Below are 25,781 nucleotides of genomic sequence, written 5' to 3' on the forward strand. Positions count from 1 at the left end.
GGTAAGACAGGAATAAAGACACAGACCTACTAGAGAATGCATTTGAGGATATGGGGAGGGGGAAGGGTAAGCTGTGACAAAGTGAGAGAGTGGCATGGACATATATACACTACCAAATGTAAAACAGATAGCTAGTGGGAAGCAGCCGCATAGCACAGGGAGATCAGCTCAGTGCTTTGTGACTACTTAGTGGGGTGGGATATGGAGGGTGGGACGGAAGGAGACGCAAGAGGGAAGAGATATGGGAACATATGTATATGTATAACTGATTCACTTTGTTATAAAGCAGAAAGTAACACACCATTGTAAAGTAATTATACTCCAATAAAGATGTAAAAAAAAAAAAGATGTAGGAGAAAGAGAAAGGAAGAATCAGAATTATTATTATTTGAAGGTGATATCTACATAGCAAAAGCAAGCAAATTCATTAGACAAACCACTAGAATATTCAATCTAATTGTTTTGCTATAGATAAATATTTATATACAGCAATTTCACAATCCAACAATGACATTATAAAATGCAATAGAAATGCAACCCCATTAGTAAAGACCACAAAGATATTAGAGTATATAGGAATAAAGCTAATTTTTAAAACTGAGGGAGATACATATTGAAAAAATAACTAAACATTACTGAAAGATAGAAAAGGAGAATAATGGGGTTGATATACAATGTTTACAGATGGCATGACATCTCACAAAACTGTGATTCTTTCCCAAATTAAAGTTAAGTTCAACAGAAATGCATGCATGCTTTCATGCAAGGTGTGCGTGTGTGTGTGTGTGTAGTTTAAGCTACAGGATCAAGAATGTGACTGACAACTGTTTGCTAAAGGGATTAGGCATGTGACTCATGGATCCAATCAACTATCTCAGTAGAAACCAGGAATAAAGTTGTCATTGTCCAGGAAAGATGTATAAAGTTCCCTCTTGTTTGATGATTTGGACTCCTATGAATTTCACAGGAAACGAACAAGATTTTTGTGAATGTTCTATCAGCAGAAATACTGACAGATTGGTCTAAAGGAGACAGAAACAGGATAAAATAAAGAAGACTGTCAGATTTCTAGGATTCCAGAGGCAAGAAATGGGCCAACAGAGCTATCTGTCTAGGAATACATGTTATCCTACAAGAAAGTGGAAGACTGATCCTATTGGTGGTTCAGAGTTTGACAAGCTGCCATTGCCACAAGGGTCCAGAGAGCACAGGCCCAGGGGGTGGGGTAATCTACTTTTCTGTGACCAGGAGGGCAGTATATAATCAGAGCAGGTTATTCTCAAGACTTAAAATCTAATGGAATTTGTTCTGTCAGGTTTCATACTTGCTTGGGACACGTGATTATTTGTTTCTGTCTGATTTTTCTCCTTTTGAATGGGAATGTCTATCCTATGGCTGTCCCACCATTATATTTTGGAAGTACATAACCTGATGTTCAGTTTCACATGTTCACAGCTGGACAGGAATTTTGCCTCAGGATGAATTATTCCTCAAGTCTCACCCATACCTGATTTAGATGATATATTTTTTTTGGCCGTACCGCACAGCTTGCAGGATCTTAGTTTCCCAACCAGGGATTGAACACAGGCCTTTGACAGTGAAAGCCCAGAGTCCTAACCTCTGGACTGCCAGGGAATTCTAGATGATAATCAGATGAGCTTGGGTAGTGGAATGGGTGAAGACCTTTAGGGAGGTTGGGATACAGTGAATGTATTTTACATGTGAAAAGAACATGAATTTGGAGAACCAGAGAGAGCACGCTTATGAGTTTGTGTCCCCCAAAATTTATATATTGAAGGCCTATCTCCCAGTACCCCAGAATATGACCTTATTTGGAAATAGCATTATTGCAGTTGTAATTAGTTAAGATGAGGACATACGGGAGTACGGTGGGCCTCCTCCATTTCTACAAATATTCCTAGAAAGTTTCATCACTGGAAAACTCCACTGGCTGCTAGTGACACATCAATTCTGAGAGTAAGTGTTACCATCTGAACCTGACTAAACATTTTGCTCTTACAAATTGTATTAGTTTACTAGTACTGCCATAACAAAGTCCCACAAACTGCGTGGTTTAAATAATAGAAATGCACTATCTCCCAGTTCTGGAGGTTAGACATCTGAAACCGGGATGTCAGCCAGGTTGATTCCTTCTGAGAGCTATGAGAAAGAATCTGCTCCATGTCTCTGTCTCTGTCTCTGTCTGTCTCTCAGGTGGTTTGCTGAAAATCCTTGGCATTCCTCGGTTTGTAGAGTTCTGTCTTCATCTGCACATGATGTTTTCCCTGTGTTTATGTCTGTGTCTAAATTTTACCCTTTTACAAGGATACCAGACATATTGAATTAGGGCCCATCCTACTCCAGCATGTTCCCACCTTAACTAATTACATCTATAAATATCCTCTTTCCAAATAGGGTCACATTCTGAGTTACTGAAGGTTGGGGTTTCAACATATGAATTGAGACAGGTTGTGGGTCGAGGGAACACAACGTAACTGCAAACTAAAGAATGTCACTCGCCACTGGTTCTACAAGAATTAAGTCATTAGCCACTGTAGTGGCTGACCTTCAATACAACTTGAAAGAAATTCAGGGCAGAGATCAGGAATGAGGCACTCTGGGAAAACTGGCAGAACAAGCCTTCAGATAGTTAGATATTTTCAGGAGAAAATTTTATGAACCCAAATTCTTGCATCTTCCTATACTTAGAAAAACACTAAAACCACTAAGATATTTGTTCTCGGCAACTAGCAACAATCTTCTACTGAGATGTGTGATTGATTACAAGTACCCTTTAGCAAAATCATATTTATGTGGGCCTCCCCCGTTACCTCTTCAGAACAGTTTCTCAGAGCTATCTTAGAGGCTCTCTCCCAGGCTATAGACCTCAGTAAGACACTGAATAAACTACACTCACAGTTCTTGCGTTGCGCATTTTCATTCAAGTCGACATAATCCATAACAGAAGGAAAGCAAACACAAGGGAGGTGTAATAAGCTGGCCCCTACAGTAAGTTACAGGGTCTCAGTCCTAGCAAGGCCTTCTGAAAAGCATGTAGAATGTATCACTGAAAGGAAGAGGAAACCTTCATAGTGGTCTCCACCCCTGTTGCTCAAGGGCATTAGCTTTGCTGTATTGGCAGGCTGGGCAGCATGGGGTTGTTCAGCAAATGTCCCATGGAGTATCAGAGAAGCCACATGGCTGAAAGGCAAAGAAAGATAGGTGATACCTCTGACTTGACATACTATCGTACTGCATCTGTGTGCAGCCGGTGAGCACAACAATGGCTGGAGTGAAATGTGAACCAGAACTGGGCACAAGAGGTTTCAAGCTGGAGCTAATATTTTATCTTTACGACAATGCTCAAAAGTTTTACATTTTATAGTTTATCAACCTTTCCTTTATACTTTGTGTATTTTATATTTATTTCAAGAAGCACATTACCTAAACTTACACGTTTTGCTCTATTTTCTTCTAAAGTGTTTATACTTTTTTCCCTGAAGAAAACAATGTGCTTTTATTGTGACTGCATTCTGTGAATTTAATGATCTGTGTCAATGTGCTTATGTCATGTAATGCACTTTCCTGTCATTCTGTTTCTCCCCCAGCTTCATTGAGTTATAACTGACAAAAATTAGATAGATAGGTAGAAAACAATGTGATGTTTTGGTATAAGTATACACTGTGAAACAATCATCTCAATCAAGCTAATTAACATATCTATTGTCTCACATAGCTGCACTTTTCATTTTTGTGTGTGTGTGTGTGTGTGTGTGTGTGGTGAGAAGACTTAAGATCTACCCACTTAGCAAACTTCAATTATACAATACAGTATTGTTAACTATAGTCACATTGTTGTACATGTAGCTTTACTTTTAAAATGTGTCTTCCGGGTTCCAGCCCTGGTCTGGAAAGATCCCACATGCCGCGGAGCAACTAAGCCCGTGAGCCACAACTACTGAGCCTGCGCGTGTGGAGCCTGTGCTAAGCAACGGGAGAGGCCGTGACAGTGAGAGGCCCGCACACCGCGATGAAGAGTGGCCCCCGGTCGCCGCAACAGGAGAAAGCCCTCGCACAGAAACGAAGACCCAACACAGCCATAAATAAATAAATAAATAAAATTAAAACCTTAAAAAAGAAATGTGTCTTCATTACTTTTGGAATTTATTTGTATGATATAAAGCAGAAATACAATGTTACCATGTGCATGGCTGTTTGTCCCAGCCAGGTTGACTAGTTCTTCCTTTCCTCAACATTTTCAATATCACAAATTACATTTGCATGCATGCCTGTGCCTGTGCATGAACTCTATCCTGCCTAAACTACATCAATCAGTTTTATAGCTTTCTTAATATCTAGTGTGGCAAGTTTCCTACGTTGTCAAATTTTTTCTGGATATTCTTTGATCCCTATTTTTCTTATACATTTAAGAAATTATCTTACTCAGTTCTGTGAAAATCCCTGTCAGTATATTAATGACAATTGCATTGAATTTTAGTTTGAGGGGAGGAATAGATAGCATTGTCATGCCTTTGAAATTTCCCATCCATGACTATGACATATATCTCCATCTCTCCATTCATTCAGGTCCTCTTTTGTATGGTTTTTTACAACTTTTAATTTTTAAGAGATTCACTCCAGGTAAATATTGACTGAAAGAAAAACACACAAGTTAAATTTTATTCAGGGTCTTACTGAAGACTATAGCCCAGGAGACAGCCTCTCAGATAGTTCTGAGGAACTGCTCCAAAGAGGTAGGGGAAGAAGCCAGTATATATGTGATTTTTTTTTTTTTTTTTTGGCTAGGGAATGCATGTAGTCAAGTATACATCTTGGTAAAAGATTACTGCTAGTCATAAAGAACAGATATCTCAAGTTAATGATTAATGTGCTTTTCTATCTATGAGAAGATGAAAGAAACTGGGTTTATTAAAACTCTTCCTGAGCTACATCTAACTATCTAAGGAACCTGTTTGTCCAAATCACAGAGCATCCTGTTGTCATCTTTAATTTCCTCTGTCTGAAACACAGAGTGCACTGTTGGTCAGTGACTGTAGTGGGTAAATCTTTGTAGACTTGGATGGTGAGAAAAATGCTCTTTGCTCTTCTTTTGTTTGCATACTTAATAACTTTTATTGCTACGATTAATGGGATTTTTAAAAATAAATTTATTCATTTATTTTTGGCTGCGTTGGATCTTCATTGCTGCACAGGCTTTCTCTAGCTGTGACGAGCGGGGGCTACTCTTCGTTGCAGTGTGTGAGCTTCTCATTGCGGTGGCTTCTCTCGTTGCAGAGCACAGGCTCTAGGTGCAACGGGCTTCAGTAGTTGTGGTGCACGGGCTTAGCTGCTCCGCAGCATGTGGGATCTTCCCAGACGAGAGCTTGAAACTATGTCCCCTGCATTCGCGGGTGGATTCTTAACCACTGCACCAGCAAGGAAGTCCCTTGATTAATAGGATTTTATTACATTTTAAATTGCAAGTGCTTAGAAATACTGCTGTTTTGATTATTTAAACATTTTATTTGGAAATATGTCATATGTACATAAAAGATGCAAGAATAAGAACAGTCTAAAGAATAATTCCATAACCCTCCCACCCCAAGATTTACCCATTGTCAACACTGACATTGACGTTCTTGAAGAATATAGTCCCCTCCCCCTTTTAATAGAACTTCCTCATTTGGAGTTTGTCTGGTGTTTGCCAATGATTAAATTCCGGGTTCTCAAACAGAAACACACAGTAGTGCTATTGGTTCCATCTCAAGTCATCTCACCTGAAAGCAGACATCCACCTGCCCTCACTGACATTTTTTATTTGACGGTCAGGTACTGTCCACTTTCTGCCCTTGATATAGTTACTATTTTTTTTTGCAACTGATTAGCCAGCTGTAAAAAGATAATTTCAGACTACACAAGAATACTGCTTATCATTTAAATTTCCTATTAGGTTTTACCACCCATTGCTGCTTCATGTCTCACCCAATTTTAATTGTGATGGTTGGAACGAATGATTTCTTTCCCACTGCATGTGTTGATGTTTGTATATTGATTTTCTGTCCATCAACTTTACTTAGCTTTTAGTTCTACTAGTGTGGAAAACCTCATGGAATTTTCCAAATTAATAGTTATATTGTGGGGTATTTATCTATTAAGATATTCCTCTTGACCACTGAAAGGTAAACTCTTAATCCAGTTTTGAGATCTTAATGAACAGAAATTTTTCTTCTGTCTTTCCAGCTTAGCTGTGTTTTTCTAATTATGTTTTATCCTGCATGTCAAGGTGTTTGTGGCAGAGAGGCAGTCTGCAATATCTCACTTCACTAAGATCAGAGTTACTCAAAAGTGCTAGTCCTAGACTAGAAAAAGACTTTGCACCAGAATATAAATCACATACTGCTTCCCTTACTGAAAAAGTCTTATCATGAAAAAAGTCAGCTCATCTAAAAAGCATACTTAGTAATTCGATTGATATACATTCTTGCAAAATCTCCTTACATCAACAGTCCATAGGCTATACTTTGACAAGCATAGGTCTAGATGACTCATTTGAAAAAGGAAGTGGTATCTCCATCCTGAAAAATTCCATGTGGTTTAAGAGTTGCTCCATGTGTGGAGAAGCAATCATTCAATATATATTAATGATTTAATGCTATGTGAAGTGTGGTAGATGAAATGCTCCTGGAATGTGATAAATCCAAGATAAGTTCTTATAACTGAAGGCAAAATGCATTTTCTATGTAATACTTCTATTTATGAATATAGGCTCCCTCTACTCTAAAACTTTCTTTTGCATGATTTCAACCTCCTGTCCTACCAGAGCTGAAATTTCAACCATCAGAGTTAGGATAAGACATTTTTTTTTCCTTATTCATTACAATTGAATCGTTTGGCAAAGAGATTTTTTAATACATGAAGCAATTTAATTTATCTTTAGTAGTTTAGATAAATAAGTAAAAAGATTTCTAGGCACCCTCTCTTAAAATTAAGGAAAGGAAACAAATTAACTCAATAAATACAATAAAGTTTTTCTATTTTCCAAATTTTCAACCAGCTACAATACAATAAAATGAATTATTTTATTAGAAAATATAACTGTTCAAAGATTAAAAATAAATAAGTTGCCGCCACAAAATTGCAACATAATATACAGTTAACTCATTCTGTTATGGTCAGTTAAGAGAAAGATGGCAGGAGGAATGATACAGTTAAAAGTAAACAAAAAAGGGGGGGGAAGATATGAGGGAAAGGAGAGCTAGAGCAAAAAGAGAAAAAGAAAGAAAAAGTGCTTTATTGAATGAGTTAGTTACATGAGGTCACCAAGAGGAACACATCCTCTGACTGAGGCACTATGGTGAGACCTGTGTTGTCTGACGATTTTATTGCCCTGGTGTCTTCAACCCAGAGGTAAAGGAGATGCTCACATTCTCTAGGCAAAGGCACCATCAGCAAGCTTCCACTCTTCCTCACTGGACCAGAAGAATCACAGAGTGGTGGTCTTAACCCTGCTGGAGGAGTATTCACTACCACTTATCCACACCTAGATGGCAGGGGAGGCAAAGAACCTTGGCGTCTGGCAGCCCTGCTTCCACCACTACCGAGCAGGCTCAAAGACAATGGTCAACTCAGGCTTTTCTTCTTGAAGTGTTTCTAACGCACGTTTTGTATCATAATTGAAGTACATTCCACACAACCTGTAAAAGTAAATAGAGAAGCTTTGGATTGTACTCTTCAAATAAACACTTTCAGTTTTTGGCTTTAAAAATCTCATCTCCTCACTTAGCCTCACACTTCTAAGTTTTCCAATGCTGCACTTCATGCCTAATGTGGTTTCTGTGATATTCAATATTTTTAACCTTCAAGTTTGGAAATGTTTAAACATGTGCAAATATCGAGAGAATAGTATAATGAATCCCATTACCCATGTTTGACAGTTAACAGCTCATGGCCAATCTTGTTTCATCTATCACCCACCCACTCCTCACATCAGTGGATTATCTTAAACACAGCAGTTCATGCATCTATAAATATTTCAATGTGTGAAACTAAATGCAGACTTTTAAAACATAACTGCAATGCCATTATCACATCCAAAAAAGTTAACAATAATTTCTAAATATCAATATATGTCCAATCAATGTTTAAACTTCCTCAACTGTCTGATAAAACTTTTATATTATGTTCATTTAATCAGGAGCCATATAAAGTCCACACATTGGGAATTCCCTGGCAATCCAGTGGTTAAGACTTGATGCTTTCACTGCCATGGCCCAGGTTCAGTTGCTGGTGGGGGAACTAAGATCCTGAAAGTCGCACAATGCAGCCAAAAAGAAAAGGTCCACACATTGTAATTTCTTGGTATGCCTCTCAAGTCTCCTTTGATATCAGTTCTTCCTCCTTCTCTTTTTTTAAATTTCCCTTGCAACTTAACTAAGAAATCATACCATTTGTCCTGAATCATTTCTAATAATCTTGATTTGGTTGTGTTATGGACTGTTTGTGTTCCTTCAAAATTCATATGTTAAAGCCCTAACCCTCAATGTGATGGTATTTGGATATGAGGTCTTTGGGAGGTAATGAGGGTTAGATGAGGTCATGGGGGTGGGTCCTCATGATGGGATTAGTGCCCTTATAATAAGAGATACCACAGCACACACTCTCTGTCTATCTCTGTCTATCTCTCTCTCTGTGTACACACGAGGACACAACAAGCCCAGAAGAGAGCTCTCATCAGAAACCAAGTCAGTCAGCGCCATGATCTTGGATGTTCCAGCTGCCAGAACTGTGAGAAATAAATGTCTATGATTTGTTTAAGGCACCTAGTCTATGCTATTTTGTTATGGCAACCTGAGCTCACAAGACAGGTTGACTGCATCCATGGATTCCCCAGTCTATTTTGAGCCTGTCCCTTATCTCCAGAGTGTCCTTCAGGGCTAGGTCAATTAGCCCACATACAGCAATGTCCCCAGCTTCATCCTGACCAATAATTCCTTTTGTTCCTATTTCTATTAGCTCTAGAAATGGCGTTTCTTGCAAGAAACATGCTCCACTGTGTCCACACAAGGATACAATGCTGATCTGAACTACTGTTTATTCAAACCTGTATTCCAATTGGTTCTTAAGTCTTGAGGCCATGGACAAGGACAGAAATTTCTGGGCTAATAGAATTTATAAACTAGGGGTAAGATATAGATAATAAATAAACAAGAAAATGATATAGCATGTATTATGATGGTCAACGCTATGGAGGAAAATAAGCAGAGAAGAGGAAAGGCATGCTGGGCTGTTATTTTCAGTAGGATGGTTACAGTCAGACTCACAGAGAAAACCCTGAGCAGAGAATTTAATGATGCACAGGAATAAGGCATGTGGATATCAAAGGGGGGAAGTTCCAGGCAGAGGGAACTGCAAGTGCATAGTTTCGGAGGTGACAGTGTTTTTCGAAATAGCAAGGAAACCAGTGTGCTTGGAGCAGAAGGAACTAGCGTTAGAAGATGACTTTGCAAAAACAGCAGGAGCCAGATCACATGGGGCCTTAGACACTGCCATGAGTCTGTGGCTCCTACTTTGTGATAGAAGCATGTTGGTAGGAGTGATATGCTCTGATGTTTTAGCTACACCCTCCATCTGCAATGGTAGATGCAGAGTAGCCTGACAGAATGCTACCAGGACAGTCCAGACAAGAGGTGACAATGGTTTGAACTAGGGTAGGAGCCATGAAGCTGGCAAAAGTGGTCAATGAGTGGGCATGCTGTGAAAGCAGAGTTAACAGGACATGCCAGTAGATTGGATATGTGCATAAGGAAAAAGATGTGTCAAAGATGACACCAGGATTGTTTTGACCTGAACAATTCAGACTGAATTACCATTGACTGAGATAGGGAAGAAGCAGATTTTAGACAGAAGGGAACAGCACAGGTTTGGATTTGGACATGTGAAATTTGGGAGGCTTATTAGACATCCAAGTAGAAAGGTGAGACAAGCATTTGAACGTGGAATTCATGGAGATATGAACTGGGGGGAGGGGAACAGCACATACATGATAAAACCAGAAGACTAGACTATGATGTAAACAAGGGAGAAAGTGTAAAGGAGAAAACTTAACCCAGTGATTGAGTTCTGGGGATTCAGTATGTAAAGGTCAGAATGATGAAGGGATGCCAGAGGAGACTGAGCAGAAACAGCCAATGTAGTAGGAGAAAATCCAGAGGAAAGTGTGTTGACCCTAAAACCAAGTGAAAGAAATGTCTTTAGTGGAGACTGTGATCGTCAGGGCTGACAGAAGTTATGAAACTAATTAGGAAGCTTTTACTAGCGAGGTAATGTGTACCTCAGTGATATCATTGATGATGGAAAGGAGCCAACGGTCCCAACACCCTGAAGACAGGCCAAAGTTTATGGAATTTCTAATCTTGATGTTTCTGGAGCACTTTCTATTTAGAAATTCTCCGAAACAAGACCAACAACACCCCTACTACGCAAGGACCTTTGCAATAAGGATGACCCATGGACAGGTCTAGTTCTACAAAGTATGATACCTTGCACAGAAATACAATTCTCTTTGGCTATTTTTCATTGGGACTTGTGTTTCTTTCAGGAATATGGATGAAAGGTCTTTTCACACCCAAATGAACCTTGATTATTCTAAATGTCTGGATGAAATTGAATACATAGTTCATGACTCAATTATTGTATACATATATAAATCTGCAACTGGCCCAGGCCCAACCTCACCCAGAGTGCAAATGAAGCCAACCTGGATTTTGCAAATTGGCCAACTTTTCCTTAGCAATAGGAGCCCTGCCACACAAATCTCTACAGAGCACACTTACTTCAGGCATTTCAGGAGGCAGCCCTGCTGTTTCAGCACTTCACAGAGTAGCATGACCCCCAGATCACCCAGGTCATTGTTGCCTAGGCTCAACTTTCGCAGGCTCTGGTTAGAAGTCAGAAGTGTGGAAAGACCCCAGCAGCAGTGTGACGTGAGGCTGCAGTTGTCTAATCTGCAAGAAAGAAGGTGATTTCAAGAAAATGTCCCCTTAAATTATCCTCCACAGGTCTTCCAGATCTTAGCCTGCAATATTTCAAATGCAGGAAAGGCTCAGGATTAACAAGCTTGGAACTGCCTTGTGTGCCAAGGGTTATCATTCTCTCCTCTTCAGATGAGAATATTTTTTCCAGTCTACTGGATTTTGCAGTTCAGATGATTAACAGCAGTTTATGAAATGATTTTTCCCAAATTCTGTGTCTCCCCCCAAGATTTTCCTAAAACACTAGTGCCATACCACCCCCACTCTTTTGTGGTAGAGAGATTTATGGTGAAAGGAACTTCAGTATTTACCTTTACACCATCTAAAAGTACAGGTCCTCCTAGTCCTATAATCCTGTAAGAAGCCAAGCCCTAGGAAGACTCTCAGATATAGATGATCTCACCAACATTCCCCTCAACTATCCCCTTCCCTGTAGCCACCATGCATTCCCATCACTGTAATAAGCTCAGAGACTTACTCCAACACCTGAAGCTTGCAGTGGGCATGTAAGAGCCCCTTACAGAGTAGCTTGACCCCCACGTCTCCAAGAGCATTGCCCCGTAGGTAAAGGTGTGTGAGATTCTTGTTTGTGCTGAGCACCGAGCACAGAGCTACACAACCACCTGACGTAATGCCAGAATTCACCAACCTGTAGAAGGAACAGGGAGAAGAATCCTCAGTGCCCAGACTTCCTTGAACATTGCACAGCTGTCTCAACACAGGAACTTCATTTTATCTGAAAAGCTTCATGCTTCAACTTAAAGGCCAGCATCTTGGATATAATCTGAGGAGAGCAAGACTCCCTATCTCTTGCCCCATAAGAGAGACAAATGATTTCTTAGCAGATGCGTTCCTGGGATCAGCAGGAGAGACAGAGCAAAAGCAAACTGATCTGCTTTCCCTCCACATTCCTCCTTCTTACACATATTCCCTCTGACCATACATGTTCCTCACTACCACTTCTTCCAGAAAGACATCCCAGATTGTCTCTTACTAATAATTCTCATTATTATTATATTAACACTGCAGAGGCCTACCTCACTTGATTCTTATACCAACCAAGCAAGGTGGCCGTGCAGCTGTAACTATTGAATATTTTCTACAGATTAGAAAGCTGAAGCTCATCAAATCATGTGTTGCTTTTAAGGTCAAAGAGAGAGTATTTGGTAGAGAGGGGACCAGACTTACACCTTCTAGAGCCATCCCCTGCTCTATTGGCCCTTCTGTCCATTGCACACTAACTTCTGCGTTTTAAATGGCCTCTCAGAGTACAAAGCCCTAGGTTTGCATTATTTGCAGTGGAACTAAGATTTTTGATGTACTACTCTTGGGTCAAGTTGAGAATATACTATCACCCAACAAGAGCATAAGGGCTCTGAAATGGAGAGCTGTGTCACTCCTGCCTAGAAGCTCAGAGAGTAATATACAGTATACAGAAAGTCACATGTGCTAGGCCTTCAACAAAGCTTTGATTTAAGAATATCTCATGTGGTCATATTTCTTTCTTAACAATGACATGTTTTTAAGTTCCAAGGTGCCTTAGAATCAGAAAAAATAGAAATACAGAAAGAAGTGGTTCAGACAGCATAGCATGAACAGATGACCAAAAGGAAACAGAAATAATTATCCATCCGCTAGTCTCCATCTTCCCAGTCAAGAATGAATCACAACAAAAAAGACTGAGTAAGCAAGACAAAGAGGGAAACGAATCCCAAGAGGTATGAACAAAAACAACTGAGTGGGTTATAGTAAGTTCTTCTTTCTAGCTAAGGGAATTTTATCAGAGGATCTTCAGTGAACATGCAGAAGGGATTTTCAGGGTTTCTGGCTGTCATAGACTGAATGTTTGTAGTCCCCCCTCCTCCAAATTTCATATGTTGAAATCTTAACTCTCAATGTGATGGTATTATTGGGTTGGCCACAAAGTTCATTTGGGTTTTTCTATAACATCTTACGGAAAAATCTGAAAGAACTTTTTGGCCAACCCAATGGAATGTGGGGGCTTTAAGACGTGATTAGATCTTGAGGGTAGAATCCTCATGATGGGATTAGTGCCCTTTTAAAAGAGACCTCAGTGAGCTGCCTCCCCACTATCACCATGTGAGAACACAGCAAGAGTGGCTGTATGCAAGCCAAGAATAGAGTCCTCACCAGGAACCAGGTGATCTACAGGCACCTTGGTCTTGGATTTCCAGCCACCAGAACTGTGAGAAATAAATGTTTGTTGTTTGAGCCACCTAGTCTATGGTATTTTTGTTACTGCAGCCCAAATAGACTAAGACACTGGCAAGGATGAAGACCATTCCAGAAGACTAGAGATGGTCCTCAAAAAGGAAAAGAAAGAATATTTTGAAAGTTATAGAATAGTAAGATTTACTACTATTTCCAGAAAAGGGCTAAAAAGTTTTAGCAACAGCTGTTTGAGGAGAAGTGAAGTGGCAGCAATTACAAGTAGATAGGGTGGTTTTGTTAAGAATAAGTCACATCGGGATTATCAAAATGTTGGTAACCACTGAGACTGAGCGATGGGTACATAGAGTACATAATGAAATGTTTAGAAAAATCAAACAACCAAGCCCTACCAACCAAACCACTAGATTAGAAGAATGTAACAAACATCATATATCTTGGTTTCACCCAATCCATTCGACTCAGATCTACATTTACTGAACATAGATGTCTTTCCATATACTATACTGTTACTGATTTTTTAAAAATTTACTAATGATATGTCTCATGTCACAAAAATGTCTCACAAAGAAAACTGAGGAAGAAGATTTAACATTTATTGAGTATCTACTAACTGCTTAGCTGTGTGATGATGACTTTAAATAGGATTACTTCATTGAATTATTACAAAACCAAGATGCACGTGTTGTCTTTATATCTATTTCTAAATAGAAAAATGGAGGATCAGAGAAATCAGTTGAAGAATAAGAAGGAGTTTTCTAGATGGTCAGTAGGAATGGGAGAGTAAGGGTAACCCTCAGGCAAAAGGAAAATGGTATGCAAGGGTGAGGAAGGGTGAAAGAGTGGGCCAGGTTCTTAGAACTAAAACTTCAGTATGACTCAAAAGAGTGAAAGGTGTGGTAGGCAAGAGGGAAGAAGCAGCGATCTAGGGCTGATCAGTGATAGCCTTGTGTGCCAAGCTAAGATATACCAAATTTACCCTGATTTCAAAGAAGAACGTTTGAAGGTTTTTTGAGCAAAAGCCCAGTATTATCAAATTTGCATTTCAGAAAATTCCCTCTGTTGTTATGTAAAAGGAAGATGAGAGGCAGAGGAAATTGAAAGTAAACACAAGATTAGAATTAGCCTCTGTTTACTTGTCAGCTCTCTGGAAAGTCCCACTATTCAACAAGGCAGAATAGAGAGGGTAAGAAAAAGGAGAGGGGTGGGAAAAAAGTTACAAGAAATAAAGAATTTTGCAAATGCTTAGTGTGTGATGCTTGTGTAATATTGTGGAAGGGGCAGGGGCAATATGCAGCCAAAGAGAAAGATCTAAAATTCAAGAAAAGAAATGTTGGCTATACCTAACAAAATATAAAATGCCTAAAAGTTTTGCCTCATTAATTCCACTTGTAGGTATATATCTGAAAACAAATACACACACATAAAGTTGTATATATAAATATGCTTGCTGCAGAGTTATTTGTAATAGTGAAAAAGTAGAAACTCATCCAAAGGTTCATTATTCAATGAGCAGCTAAATATATTACCATAATGTATAGTATAGAGCATTATGCCGAAATCTGTAGATCTGTATATACCAGCATGGCAATGTGTCCACAATAAATGAAAAAAGTAAATCATGGAAAAATGGTATCATAATGATTCCAGTTTGGATAGACAGAGTGTTTGGGGTTGAATCATGTCCCCCAACATTTCATATGTTGAAGTCTTATACCCCAGTACTTCAGAATATGACCTTATTTAGAAATAGGGTCATCAAAGATGTAATTAGTTAAAATGAGGTCATTAAGGTAAGCCCTAACCCAATATGACTGATATCCTTATAAAAGGGAGATATTTAAACTCAAAGATAGACACACACCAACACAGTGAGAACACCATGTGCAGATGAAGGCTAAGACTGAGGTGATACATCTACAAGCCAAGGAATGTCAAAGATTGCCGGTAAACCACCAGAAGCTGGAAGAGAAGTATGGAACATATTCTTCCTCACAGCTGTCAGAGGAACAAATCCTGCCGACACCTTGATCTTGGACTTTTAGCCTCCATTACTAAGACAAAATAAATTTTGTTTGGAACATTTTAACAATAGCAGAACATTCTTCTCAAGTGCACATGAAACGTTTTCTAGGATAGATCATATGTTAAGCCACAAAACAAGTCTTAGCAAATTCAAGAAGATTGAAATTATACCAAGTATATTCTCAGACCACAGTGGTATGAAACTAGAAATCAATAACAGGAGGATAATTGAAAAACTCAAAAATACATGAAAATTAAACAATGCTCTTCTGAACAACTGATGGGTCAAAGAAAAATTATAGGGGCAATAAAATATCTTGAGTCAAAAAAAAATTGAAAACAACATACCAAAACTTATAGGATGCAGGAAAATCATTTCTAATGGGAAAGTTTCTAGCCATAAATGCATACATCAAGAAAATTGAAAGATCTTAATTAAACAACTAACTCTACACCTCAAGGAACTAGAAAAAGAGGAATAAACAAAGCCCAAAGTTAACAAAAGGAAGGAAATAAAAGATTACAGGAGGGCTTCCCTGGTGGCGCAGTGGTTGAGAGTCCGCCTGCCGATGCAGGGGACATGGGTTCGTGTGCCAGTCTGGGAAGATCCCACATGCCATGGAGCAGCTGGGCCTGTGAGCCATGGCCGCTGAGCCCACGCGTCTGGAGCCTGTGCTCCACAACGGGAGAGTCCACGACAGTGAGAGGTCCACATACCGCAAAAAAAAAAAAAAAAAAAGATTACAGCAGAAATAAGTAAAATAAAAAGTAGAAAAATAATAGAAAAAAATAACAAACTAAGAGTTGGACCTTTGAAAAGATAAACAAAATTTACAAACCTTTAGCTAGAAACCTCCCCCCCCCAAAAAAAAGAAGAGAGAGAAAGAAAACACAAATCAATACAATTATAACCCAAAGAGGAGACATTAAAACTGATATCACAAAAATACAAAAGCTCGTAAGAACTGCTATAAACAACTGTAACAAACTGGACAACCTAGAAGAAATGGAAAAATTCTTAGAAACATACAAGCTACCAAGACTGAATCAGGAAGAAAAAGAAAATCTAACCAGATTAATTACTAGTAAGGAGATTGAATCAGAAATAAAAAAAAAAAAACTCTGAGCAAAAAAAAGGTCCAGGACCAGATGGCTTCACTAGTGAATTTTATTAAACATTTAAAGAAGAATTAACACCAATTCTCCACAGACTTTTCCAAACCTCAAAAAGGAGGGAACACTCCCTAACTCATTTTATGAGGCCAGCATTACCTTGATATCAGATAGGACACTATAAGAAAAGAAAACCAGATACCAATTTCCTTGATGAATATAGATGTAAAAATTCTCAGCAAAATACTAGTAAACTGAATTCAGCAGCACATTATAAGAATCATGCAGGACTTACCTGGTGGTCCAGTGGCTAAGAATCTGCCTGCCAATGCAGGGGACACGGGTTCAATCCCTGGTCCAGGAAGAACTCACATGCCGCAGGGCAACTAAGCCCGTGCACCACAACTACTGAGCCTGTGCTCTAGAGCCTGCGAGCTGCAACTGCTGAGACCATGTGCCACAACTACTGAAGCCTGTGTGCCTAGAGCCTGTGCTCTGCAATAAGAGAAGCTACTACAATGAGAAGCCCACGCACTGCAATGAAGAGTAGCCCCTGCTCACTGCAACTAGAGAAAGCCCATGTGCAGCAATGAACACCCAGCACAGCCAAAAAAAAAAAGAATCATGCAATATGATCAAGTGGAATTTATCTCTGGGATGTAAGGATAGTTCAACATATGCAAATCCATCAATGTGATACATCACATTAATAAAATGAAATAAAAAATCACATGGCCACCTCAGTAGATGCAGAAAAAGCATTTGACAAAATTCAACATCTGTTCATGATAAAAACCCTTAACAAATTAGGTATAGAAGGAACATACCCCATCATAATAAAGGCCATATATTACAAGCCCACAATTAACATCATACTCAACAGTGAAATTTTGAAAGCTTTTCTCTATAATCAGAAACATGACAAAAGTGCCCACCTTCCCCACTCCTATTCAACATAGTACTGAAAGTCCTAGCAAGAGCAATCAGGCCAGAAAAAGAAATAAATGTATCAGAATTGGAAAGGAAGAAGTAAAACTGACTCTACAGATGACATGATTTTTATATAGAAAATCCTAAAGACTCAACCAAAAAACTGTTAGATCTAATCAATGAATTCAGTAAAGTTGCAGGATACAGAATCAACATACAAATGTCCGTAACATTTCATGTAGCGTTGGTGGTATAGTGGTGAGCATAGCTGCCTTCCAAAAGCCAGTAGCATTTCTATACATTAATAACATTATATAAAAAAGAAATAAAGAAAAATATCCCATTTACAGTAGCATCAAAAACAATAAAATACTTAGGAATAAACTTAATGAAAGAGGTGAAAGATCTCTACACTGAAAACTATAAGACATGGGTGAAAGACATTTAAGAAGACACAAACAAACGGAAAGATATCCCTTGTTCATGTATTGGAAGAATTACTATCATCAAAATGTCCATACTACTTGAAGACATCTACCGATTCAATGCAATCCTTATCAAGGCTTCACTGGAATTTTTCACAGAAGTAGAAAAAACACTTCTAAAATTTATATGGGTGTGAATAAACAAATAAACATTTTCAAAATTATAAAAAAAAATTTATATGGAAACATAAAAGACCCAGAATAGCCAAAGTAATCATGAAAGAGAAGAACAAAGCTAGAGGCATCATACCTCCTAGTTTCAAAGTATATTGTAAAGCTATGGTAATCAAAACAGTATCATAGTGGCAAAAAAAACAGACAATAGACCAATGGAACAGGATCCAGAGACCAGAAATAATTCCATGAATACGCTGTCAACATATATTTGATGAGGAGCCAAGAATACTCAATGGAGAAGACAATCTCTTCCATAAATGGTGCTGAGGAAATTAGATATTCACATGAAAAAGAATGAAACTAGACCCCTTTCATACATCACTCACAAAAATCAACTCGAATAGGATTAGAGACTTAAAGATAAGACCTGAAACCATAAAATTCCTGGAAGAAAATATAGAAAACAAAGCTCGTTGACATGGGTCTTAGTAATGATATTTTTTTTAATATGACTCCTAAAGCATTAGCTGCAAAATTAAACAAATGGGACTACATAAAACTAAAGCTTCTGCATAGCAAAAGAAATAATCAACAAAATGAAAAGGCAACCTACAGAATGGGAGACGATATTTGCAAATCATGTATCAGATAACAGGTTAATATACAAAATGTAAAGAACTCATATAACTCAATAGCAAAAAAGCAAATAATCCAATTTTAAAATGAGCAAAGGGCCTGAATAGATATTTTCCAAAGAAGATATTCGAATAGCCAACGGGTACATGAAAAGATGCTCAACAGGACTACTCACCACGGCAATGTAAATTAAAACCACAATGAGATACTACCTCATGTCTGTTAAAATGGCCATCATCAAAAAGAAAAGTAATAACTATAGATAACACTGCTGTATGGTATATTTGAAAGTTGTTAAGACAGTAATTCTAAAATATTTTTTGTAACTATATGAAGTGATGGATATTAACAGTGGTAATCATTTTGCAATACATGTATGTCAAGTCGTTATGCTATACACCTTAAACTTATACAGTGCTGTACTTCAATTATATGCCAATAAAATTGAAAGAAAAAAAGTAAAAATAAATGTTGCTTAAGCCACTCCTTTTGTGGTACTTTATTACAGTAGCCCTAGAAAACCAATACACAGAGTGTATTAAGATGGATGGGTAGATGGACAGATAAATGGATGGATGATTGTTCATGTATAAAAAAATGTCTGGAAGTTTGCTCATCAGCCTGCTGTAAATGGTTCTCTTGGGAAGTGAGCTGAAAAGGAGCTTTCAATTCTTACTTCATGTATTTGTATTATTTAACATTTTCACACTAAGCATGTATTACTTTTGTAATTAAAAAACTCACAAGCAGGACTTCCAGTTTCCAGGCCAGCATGTAGAAAGCTTAGAAGTTGCCATTCCGTCCTAACAACAAGGTAAAAGCTGAACAAGCTGACGAATCAACAATACTTCTTAAATCCACGAGAAGTATGGCCACAACACAATTTGCTGCCCCCAAAATTGGGGAGACACAGAGGCAAATACAAATAAGAATCATAACTTCCTGAAACCCATGAGCTTAAACCTCTGAGGGAATCAGTGCCCAGGGAGGAAAACCTGAATTGTAATTAACAAATAAATAAAGGCTAGTTTTGGACAAGTCTGAACAATAAAAACACCAGAGGACCCCGTCATAAGGGGACCTGCATACTTTTGTGAGTTTTACCTTCAGGAGCTCAACCAAGTTCTCACATTAAATATCAGGGGAATATCCCTCTGTGCTTCCAGTATGGGGAGCAGTAAAGGACCCATTTTAAAATACAAGCATACGTCAGAGATATTGTCAGTTCAGTTCCAGACTACTGTAATGAAACAAATATTGCAACCAACTTAGTCACACGAATTTTTTGGTTTCCCAGTGCATATAAAAGTTATGTTTACACTGTACTGTAGTCTATTAAGTGTGCAATAGCAATATGTCTAAAGAAAACAATATGCATACTTTAATTTAAAAATACTTCATTGCTAAAAAAATGCTAACCGTTGTCTGAGCCTTCAATGAGTCATAATCTTTGCTGGTGGAAGGTCTTGACTCAGTGTTGATGTCTGCTGACTGATCAGAATGGTGGTTGCTGAGGTTTAGGGTGGCTGTGGCGATGTCTTGAAATAAGACAACAGTGAACAACAAGGCCCTACTGTAGAGCACAGGGAAATATATTCAACATTCTGTGATAAACCGTAATGGAAATGAACATGAAAAAGAACGTATACATATGTATAACTGAGTCACTCTGCTGTACAGTAGAAACTAACACAACATTGTAAATCAACTACACTGCAATAATTTTTTTTTTAAAGACAACCATGAAGTTTGCCATATTGATTGACTCTTCACTTGAACACTTAGAAGAATTGTAGGGTTATTAATTGGCCTAATTTCAATATTGTTGTGTCTCAGGGAATAGGGAGGCCCACTGAGAGGAAGAGAGATGACACAGGAACAGCCGATCTGTGGAGCAGTCAGAACACACACAACATTTATCAGTTAAGTTCACTGACTTATATGTGTGTGGTCTGTGGTGCCCCTAAAACAGTTACAATGGAACCATCAAAAATTGCTGATCATATGGATCACCATAACAAATATAATAATAATCAAAAAGTATGAAATACAGCGAGAATTACCAAAATGTGACACAGAGACACAAAGTGAGGAAATGCTATTGGAAAATGGTGCGAATAGACTTGCTCAACACAGGGTTGCCACAAACCTTCAATTTGTAAAAATTGCAATGTCTGTGAAGCACAATAAAGCAAAGATCAATAAATTAATGTATGCCTATATACCAGAAAACTCTGTTCTTTTCAACAATACTTGTCTTCAGGAGAAAATAGTTGCCCAAAGCCTAACCTGCTGGGATATTGTTAGTCTAACTGATCTTAGGGAAGGGAAATACTCAGCTTCAGCCTACTCTAGGCATCCTGTTCTGCTAAGAAGGGGGGAAAAAACTGAGAAGCAGTTGAAAAGCACTGAGAATTAACAGTCCAGAGGTATAAATTCACTAAAAGACTGAAACCTAATCATAGGATTATAGAATGCTTCAACTCTTCCCACACTTCATTACCACATTACTAAAGTTCTATTTAGAGTAGTTCCCGCTACACAGTGCATCATGCCCAGGATTCAAGAAGAAGTTACAAAACAGTTTAAAAGGCAAAAAATAAAGGTTGAAGAAACAGAGGAAACATCAGAACCAGAGTCAGATATGGCAGGAATGTGAAATTATCAGACCAGGCATTTAAAATAATTATAACTAATACCCTAAGAGCTCTAACGGATTAAGTAAATAGCATGGAAGAACAGACAGGCAAAGTAATCGGAGAGAGGACCAGTCTCTCCCAACAGGAAACCTGCACAAGCCTCTTAGACAGCCTCCTCCACCAGAGGACAGACAGCAGAAGCAAGAAGAACTACAATCCTGCAGCCTGTGGAACAAAAACCACATTCACAGAAAGACAGACAAGATGAAAAGGCACAGAGCTATGTACTAGATAAAGGAACAGGATAAAACCCAAGGAAAACAACTAAATGAAGTGGACACAGACAACCTTCCAGAAAAATAATTCAGAATAATGATAGTGAAGATGATCCAGGACCTCGGAAAAACAATGGAGGCAAAGATCGAGAAGATGCAAGAAATGTTTAACAGAGACCTAGAAGAATTAAAGAACAAACAAACAGAGATGAACAATACAATAACTGAAATGAAAATTACACTAGAAGGAATCAATAGCAGAATAACTGAGGCAGAAGAATGGATAAGTGACCTGGAAGACAGGAGGGTGGAATTCACTGCTGCAGAACAGAATAAAGAAAAAAGAATGAAAAGAAATGAAGACAGCCTAAGAGACCTCTGGGACAACATTAAATGCAACAACATTTGCATTATAAGGGTCCCGGAAGGAGAAGAGAGAGAGGAAGGACCCAAGAACATATTTGGAGAGATTACAGTCGAAAACTTCCCTAACATGGGAAAGGAGATAGCCACCCAAGTCCAGGAAGCTCAGTGAGTCCCATACAGGATAAACCCAAGGAGAAACACACTGAGACACATACTAATCAAATTGGCAAAAATTAAAGGCAAAGAAAAATTATTGAAAGCAGCAAGGGAAAAATGACAAATAGCATACAAGGGAACTCCCATAAGGTTAACAGCTGATTTCTCAGCAGAAACTCTACAAGCCAGAAGGGAGTGGCATGATATACATAAAGTGATGAAAGGCAAGAACCTACAACCAAGATTACTCTACCCAGCAAGGATCTCATTCAGATTCGACGGAGAAATCAAAAGCTTTACAGACAAGAAAAAGCTAAGAGGATCCAGCACCACCAAACCAGCTCTACAACAAATGCTAAAGGAACTTCTCTAAGTGAGAAACACAAGAGAAGAAAAGGACCTACAAAAACAAACCCAAAACAATTAAGAAAATGGTCATAGGAACATACATATCAATTACCTTAAATGTGAATGGATTAAATGCTCCAACCTAAAGACACAGGCTTGCTGGATGGATATAAAAACAAGACCCATACATATGCTGTCTAAAAGAGACCCACTTCAGACCTAAAGACACATACAGACTGAAAGTGAGGGGATGGAAAAAGATATTCCATGCAAATTGAAATCAAGAGAAAGCTGGAGTAGCTATACTCATATCAGGTAAAATAGACTTTAAAATAAAGAATGTTACAAGAGACAAGGAAGGACACTATATAATGATCAAGGGATCAATCCAAGAAGAAGATATAACAATTACAAATATATATGCACCCAACATAGGAGCACATCAATACATAAGGCAACTGCTAACAGCTATAAAAGAGGAAATCAACAGTAACACAATAAGAGCGGGGGACTTTAACACCTCACTTACACCAATGGACAGATCATCCAAAATGAAAATAAATAAGGAAACAGAAGCTTTAAATGACACAATAGACCAGATAGATTTAATTGATATTTAGAGGACATTCCATCCAAAAACAGCAGATTACACTTTCTCCTCAAGTGCGCATGGAACATTCTCCAGGATAGATCACATATTGGGTCACAAATCAAGCCTCAGTAAATTTAAGAAAACTGAAATCATATCAAGCACCTTTTCTGACCACAACGCTATGAGATTAGAAATGAACTACAGGAAAAAAAAACATAAAAAACACAAACACATGGAGGCTAAACAATACATTACTAAATAACCAAAAGATCACTGAAGAAATCAAAGAGGAAATCAAAAAATACCTAGAGACAAATGACAATGAAAACATGATGATCCAAAACCTATGGGATGCAGCAAAAGCAGTTCTAAGAGAAAAGTTTATAGCTATACAAGCGTACCTCAAGGAACAAGAAAAATGGCAAATAAACAATCTAACCTTACACCTAAAGGAACTAGAGAAAGAAGAACAAACAAAACCCAAAGTTAGCAGAAGGAAAGAAATCATAAAGATCAGAGCAGAAATAAATGAAATAGAAACAAAGAATACAATAGCAACGATCAATAAAACTAAAAGCTGGTTCTTTGAGGAGGTAAACAAAATTGATAAACCATTAGCAAGACTCATCAACAAAAAGAGGGAGAGGACCCAAATCAATAAAATTAGAAATGAAAAAGAAGTTACAACAGACACCACAGAAATACGAAGCATCCTAAGAGACTACTACAAGCAACTCTACGCCAATAAAATGGACAGCCTGGGAAAAATGTACAAATTCTTAGAAAGGTATAACCTTCCAAGACTGAACCAGGAAGAAATAGAAAATATGAACAGACCAATCACAAGTAATGAAATTGAAACTGTGATTAAAAATCTTCCAACAAAGAAAAGTCCAGGACCAGATGGCTTCACAGGTGAATTCTATGAAACATTTAGAAAAGAGCTAACACCCATCCTTCTCAAACTCTTCCAAAAATTTGCAGAGGAAGGAACACTCCCAAATTCATTCTCTGAGGCCACCATCACCCTGATACCCAAACCAGACAAAGATACTACAAAAAAAGAAAATTACAGACCAATATCACTGATGATTATAGATGCAAAAATCCTTAACACAATACTAGCAAACAGAATCCAACAACACATGAAAAGGATCATACACCATGATCAAGTGGGATATATCCCAGGGATGCAAGGATTCTTCAGTATATGCAAATTAATCAATGTGCTACACCATATTAACAAATTGAAGAATAAAAACCATATGACCATCTCAATAGATACAGACAGAGCTTTTGACAAAATTCAACACTCATTTATGATAAAAACTCTCCAGAAAGTGGGCATAGAGGGAACCTACCTCAACATAATAAAGGCTATATATGACAAACCCACAGCAAACATCATTCTCAATGGTGGAAAACTGAAAGCATTTCCTCTAAGATCAGGAACAAGACAAGGTTGTCCACTCTCACCACTATTATTCAACATAGTTTTGGAAGTCCTAGCCATGGCAGTCAGAGAAGAAAAAGAAATAAAAGGAATACAAATTGGAAAAGAAGAAGTAAAACTGTCACTGTTTGCAGATGACATGATACTATACATAGAGAATCCTAAAGATGCCACCAGAAAACTACTAGAGCTACTCAGTGAATTTAGTAAAGTTGCAGGATACAAAATTAATGCACAGAAATCTCTTGCATTCTTATACACTAATGATGAAAAATCTGAAAGAGAAATTAAGGAAACACTCCCATTTACCATTGTAACAAAAAGAATAAAATACCTAGGAATAAACCTACCTAGGGAGGCAAAAGACCTGTATGCAGAACACTATAAGACACTGATGAAAAAAATTAAAGATGACACCAACAGATGGAGAGATATACCATGTTCTTGGACTGGAAGAATCAATATTGTGAAAATGACTCTACTACCCAAAGCAATCTACAGATTCAATGCAATCCCTATCAAATTACCAATGGCATTTTTTACAGAACTAGAACAAAAAATCTTAAAATTTGTATGGAGATGTAAAAGACCCAGAATAGCCAAAGCAGTCTTGAGGGGAAGAAACGGAGCTCAAGGAATCAGACTCCCTGACTTCAGACTATACTGCAAAGCTACAGTAATCAAGACAATATGGTACTGGCACAGAAACAGAAATATAGATCAATGGAACAAAATAGAAAGCCCAGAGGTAAACCTACGCACCTATGGTCAACTAATCTATGACAAAGGAGGCAAGGATATACAATGGAGAAAATACAGTCTCTTCAATAAGTGGTGCTGGGAAAACTGGACAGCTACATGTAAAAGAATGAAATTAGAACACTCCCTAACACCATACACAAAAATAAACTCAAGATGGATTAGAGACCTAAATGTAAGACCGGACACTCTAAAACTCTTAGAGGAAAACATAGGAAGAACAGTGTTTGACATAAATTACAGCAAGATCTTTTTTGATCCACCTCCTAGAGTAATGGAAATTAAAAAAAAATAAACAAATGGGACCTAATGACACTTAAAAGCTTTTGCACAGCAAAGGAAACCAAAAACAAGACGAAAAGCCAATCCTCAGAATGGGAGAAAATATTTGCAAACAAATTAATGGACAAAGGATTAATCTCCAAAATATATAAACAGCTCATGCCGATATTAAAAAAACAAACAACCCAATCCAAAAATGGGCAGAAGGTTTAAATAGACATTTCTTCAAAGAAGACATACAGATGGCCAAGAAGCATAAGGAAAAGTGCTCAACATCACTAATTGTTAAAGAAATGCAAATCAAAACTACAATGAAACCTCACACCAGTTAGAATGGGCTTCATCAGAAAATCTACAAACAACAAATGCTGGAGAGGGTGTGGAG

The 25,781-nt window shown here is 38.0% G+C and overlaps 1 protein-coding gene across 6 annotated transcripts in view; it reads right to left on the reverse strand.

Moving 5' to 3' along the window:
* Positions 1–5,756: 5,756 nt before the first annotated feature.
* Positions 5,757–25,781, reverse strand: part of NLRP3 (NLR family pyrin domain containing 3) — a 54,803-nt gene continuing 34,778 nt past the window's right edge. For 3 of the 6 annotated variants that reach the window (XM_022558568.2, XM_022558566.3, XM_022558567.2), the window contains 3 exons: positions 11,509–11,679; positions 10,833–11,003; positions 5,757–7,694 (listed from right to left, as the gene is read on the reverse strand). In XM_022558568.2, coding sequence (XP_022414276.2) covers positions 7,595–7,694; positions 10,833–11,003; positions 11,509–11,679 — 442 coding nt within the window. In that variant the 3' untranslated portion in view covers positions 5,757–7,594. Of the gene's footprint in view, positions 7,695–10,832; positions 11,004–11,508; positions 11,838–25,781 lie in introns of those variants that run through there. The other 3 variants (XM_022558569.3, XR_002642659.3, XM_022558570.3) reach the window with 3 other exon arrangements.

This window comes from Delphinapterus leucas, unplaced genomic scaffold, assembly GCF_059928025.1.
Source record: "Delphinapterus leucas isolate spDelLeu-1000000601 "Yukka" unplaced genomic scaffold, BTC_Dleu_Yukka2 spDelLeu_asBTCV2_sq25, whole genome shotgun sequence".
Lineage (NCBI taxonomy): Eukaryota > Metazoa > Chordata > Mammalia > Artiodactyla > Monodontidae > Delphinapterus > Delphinapterus leucas.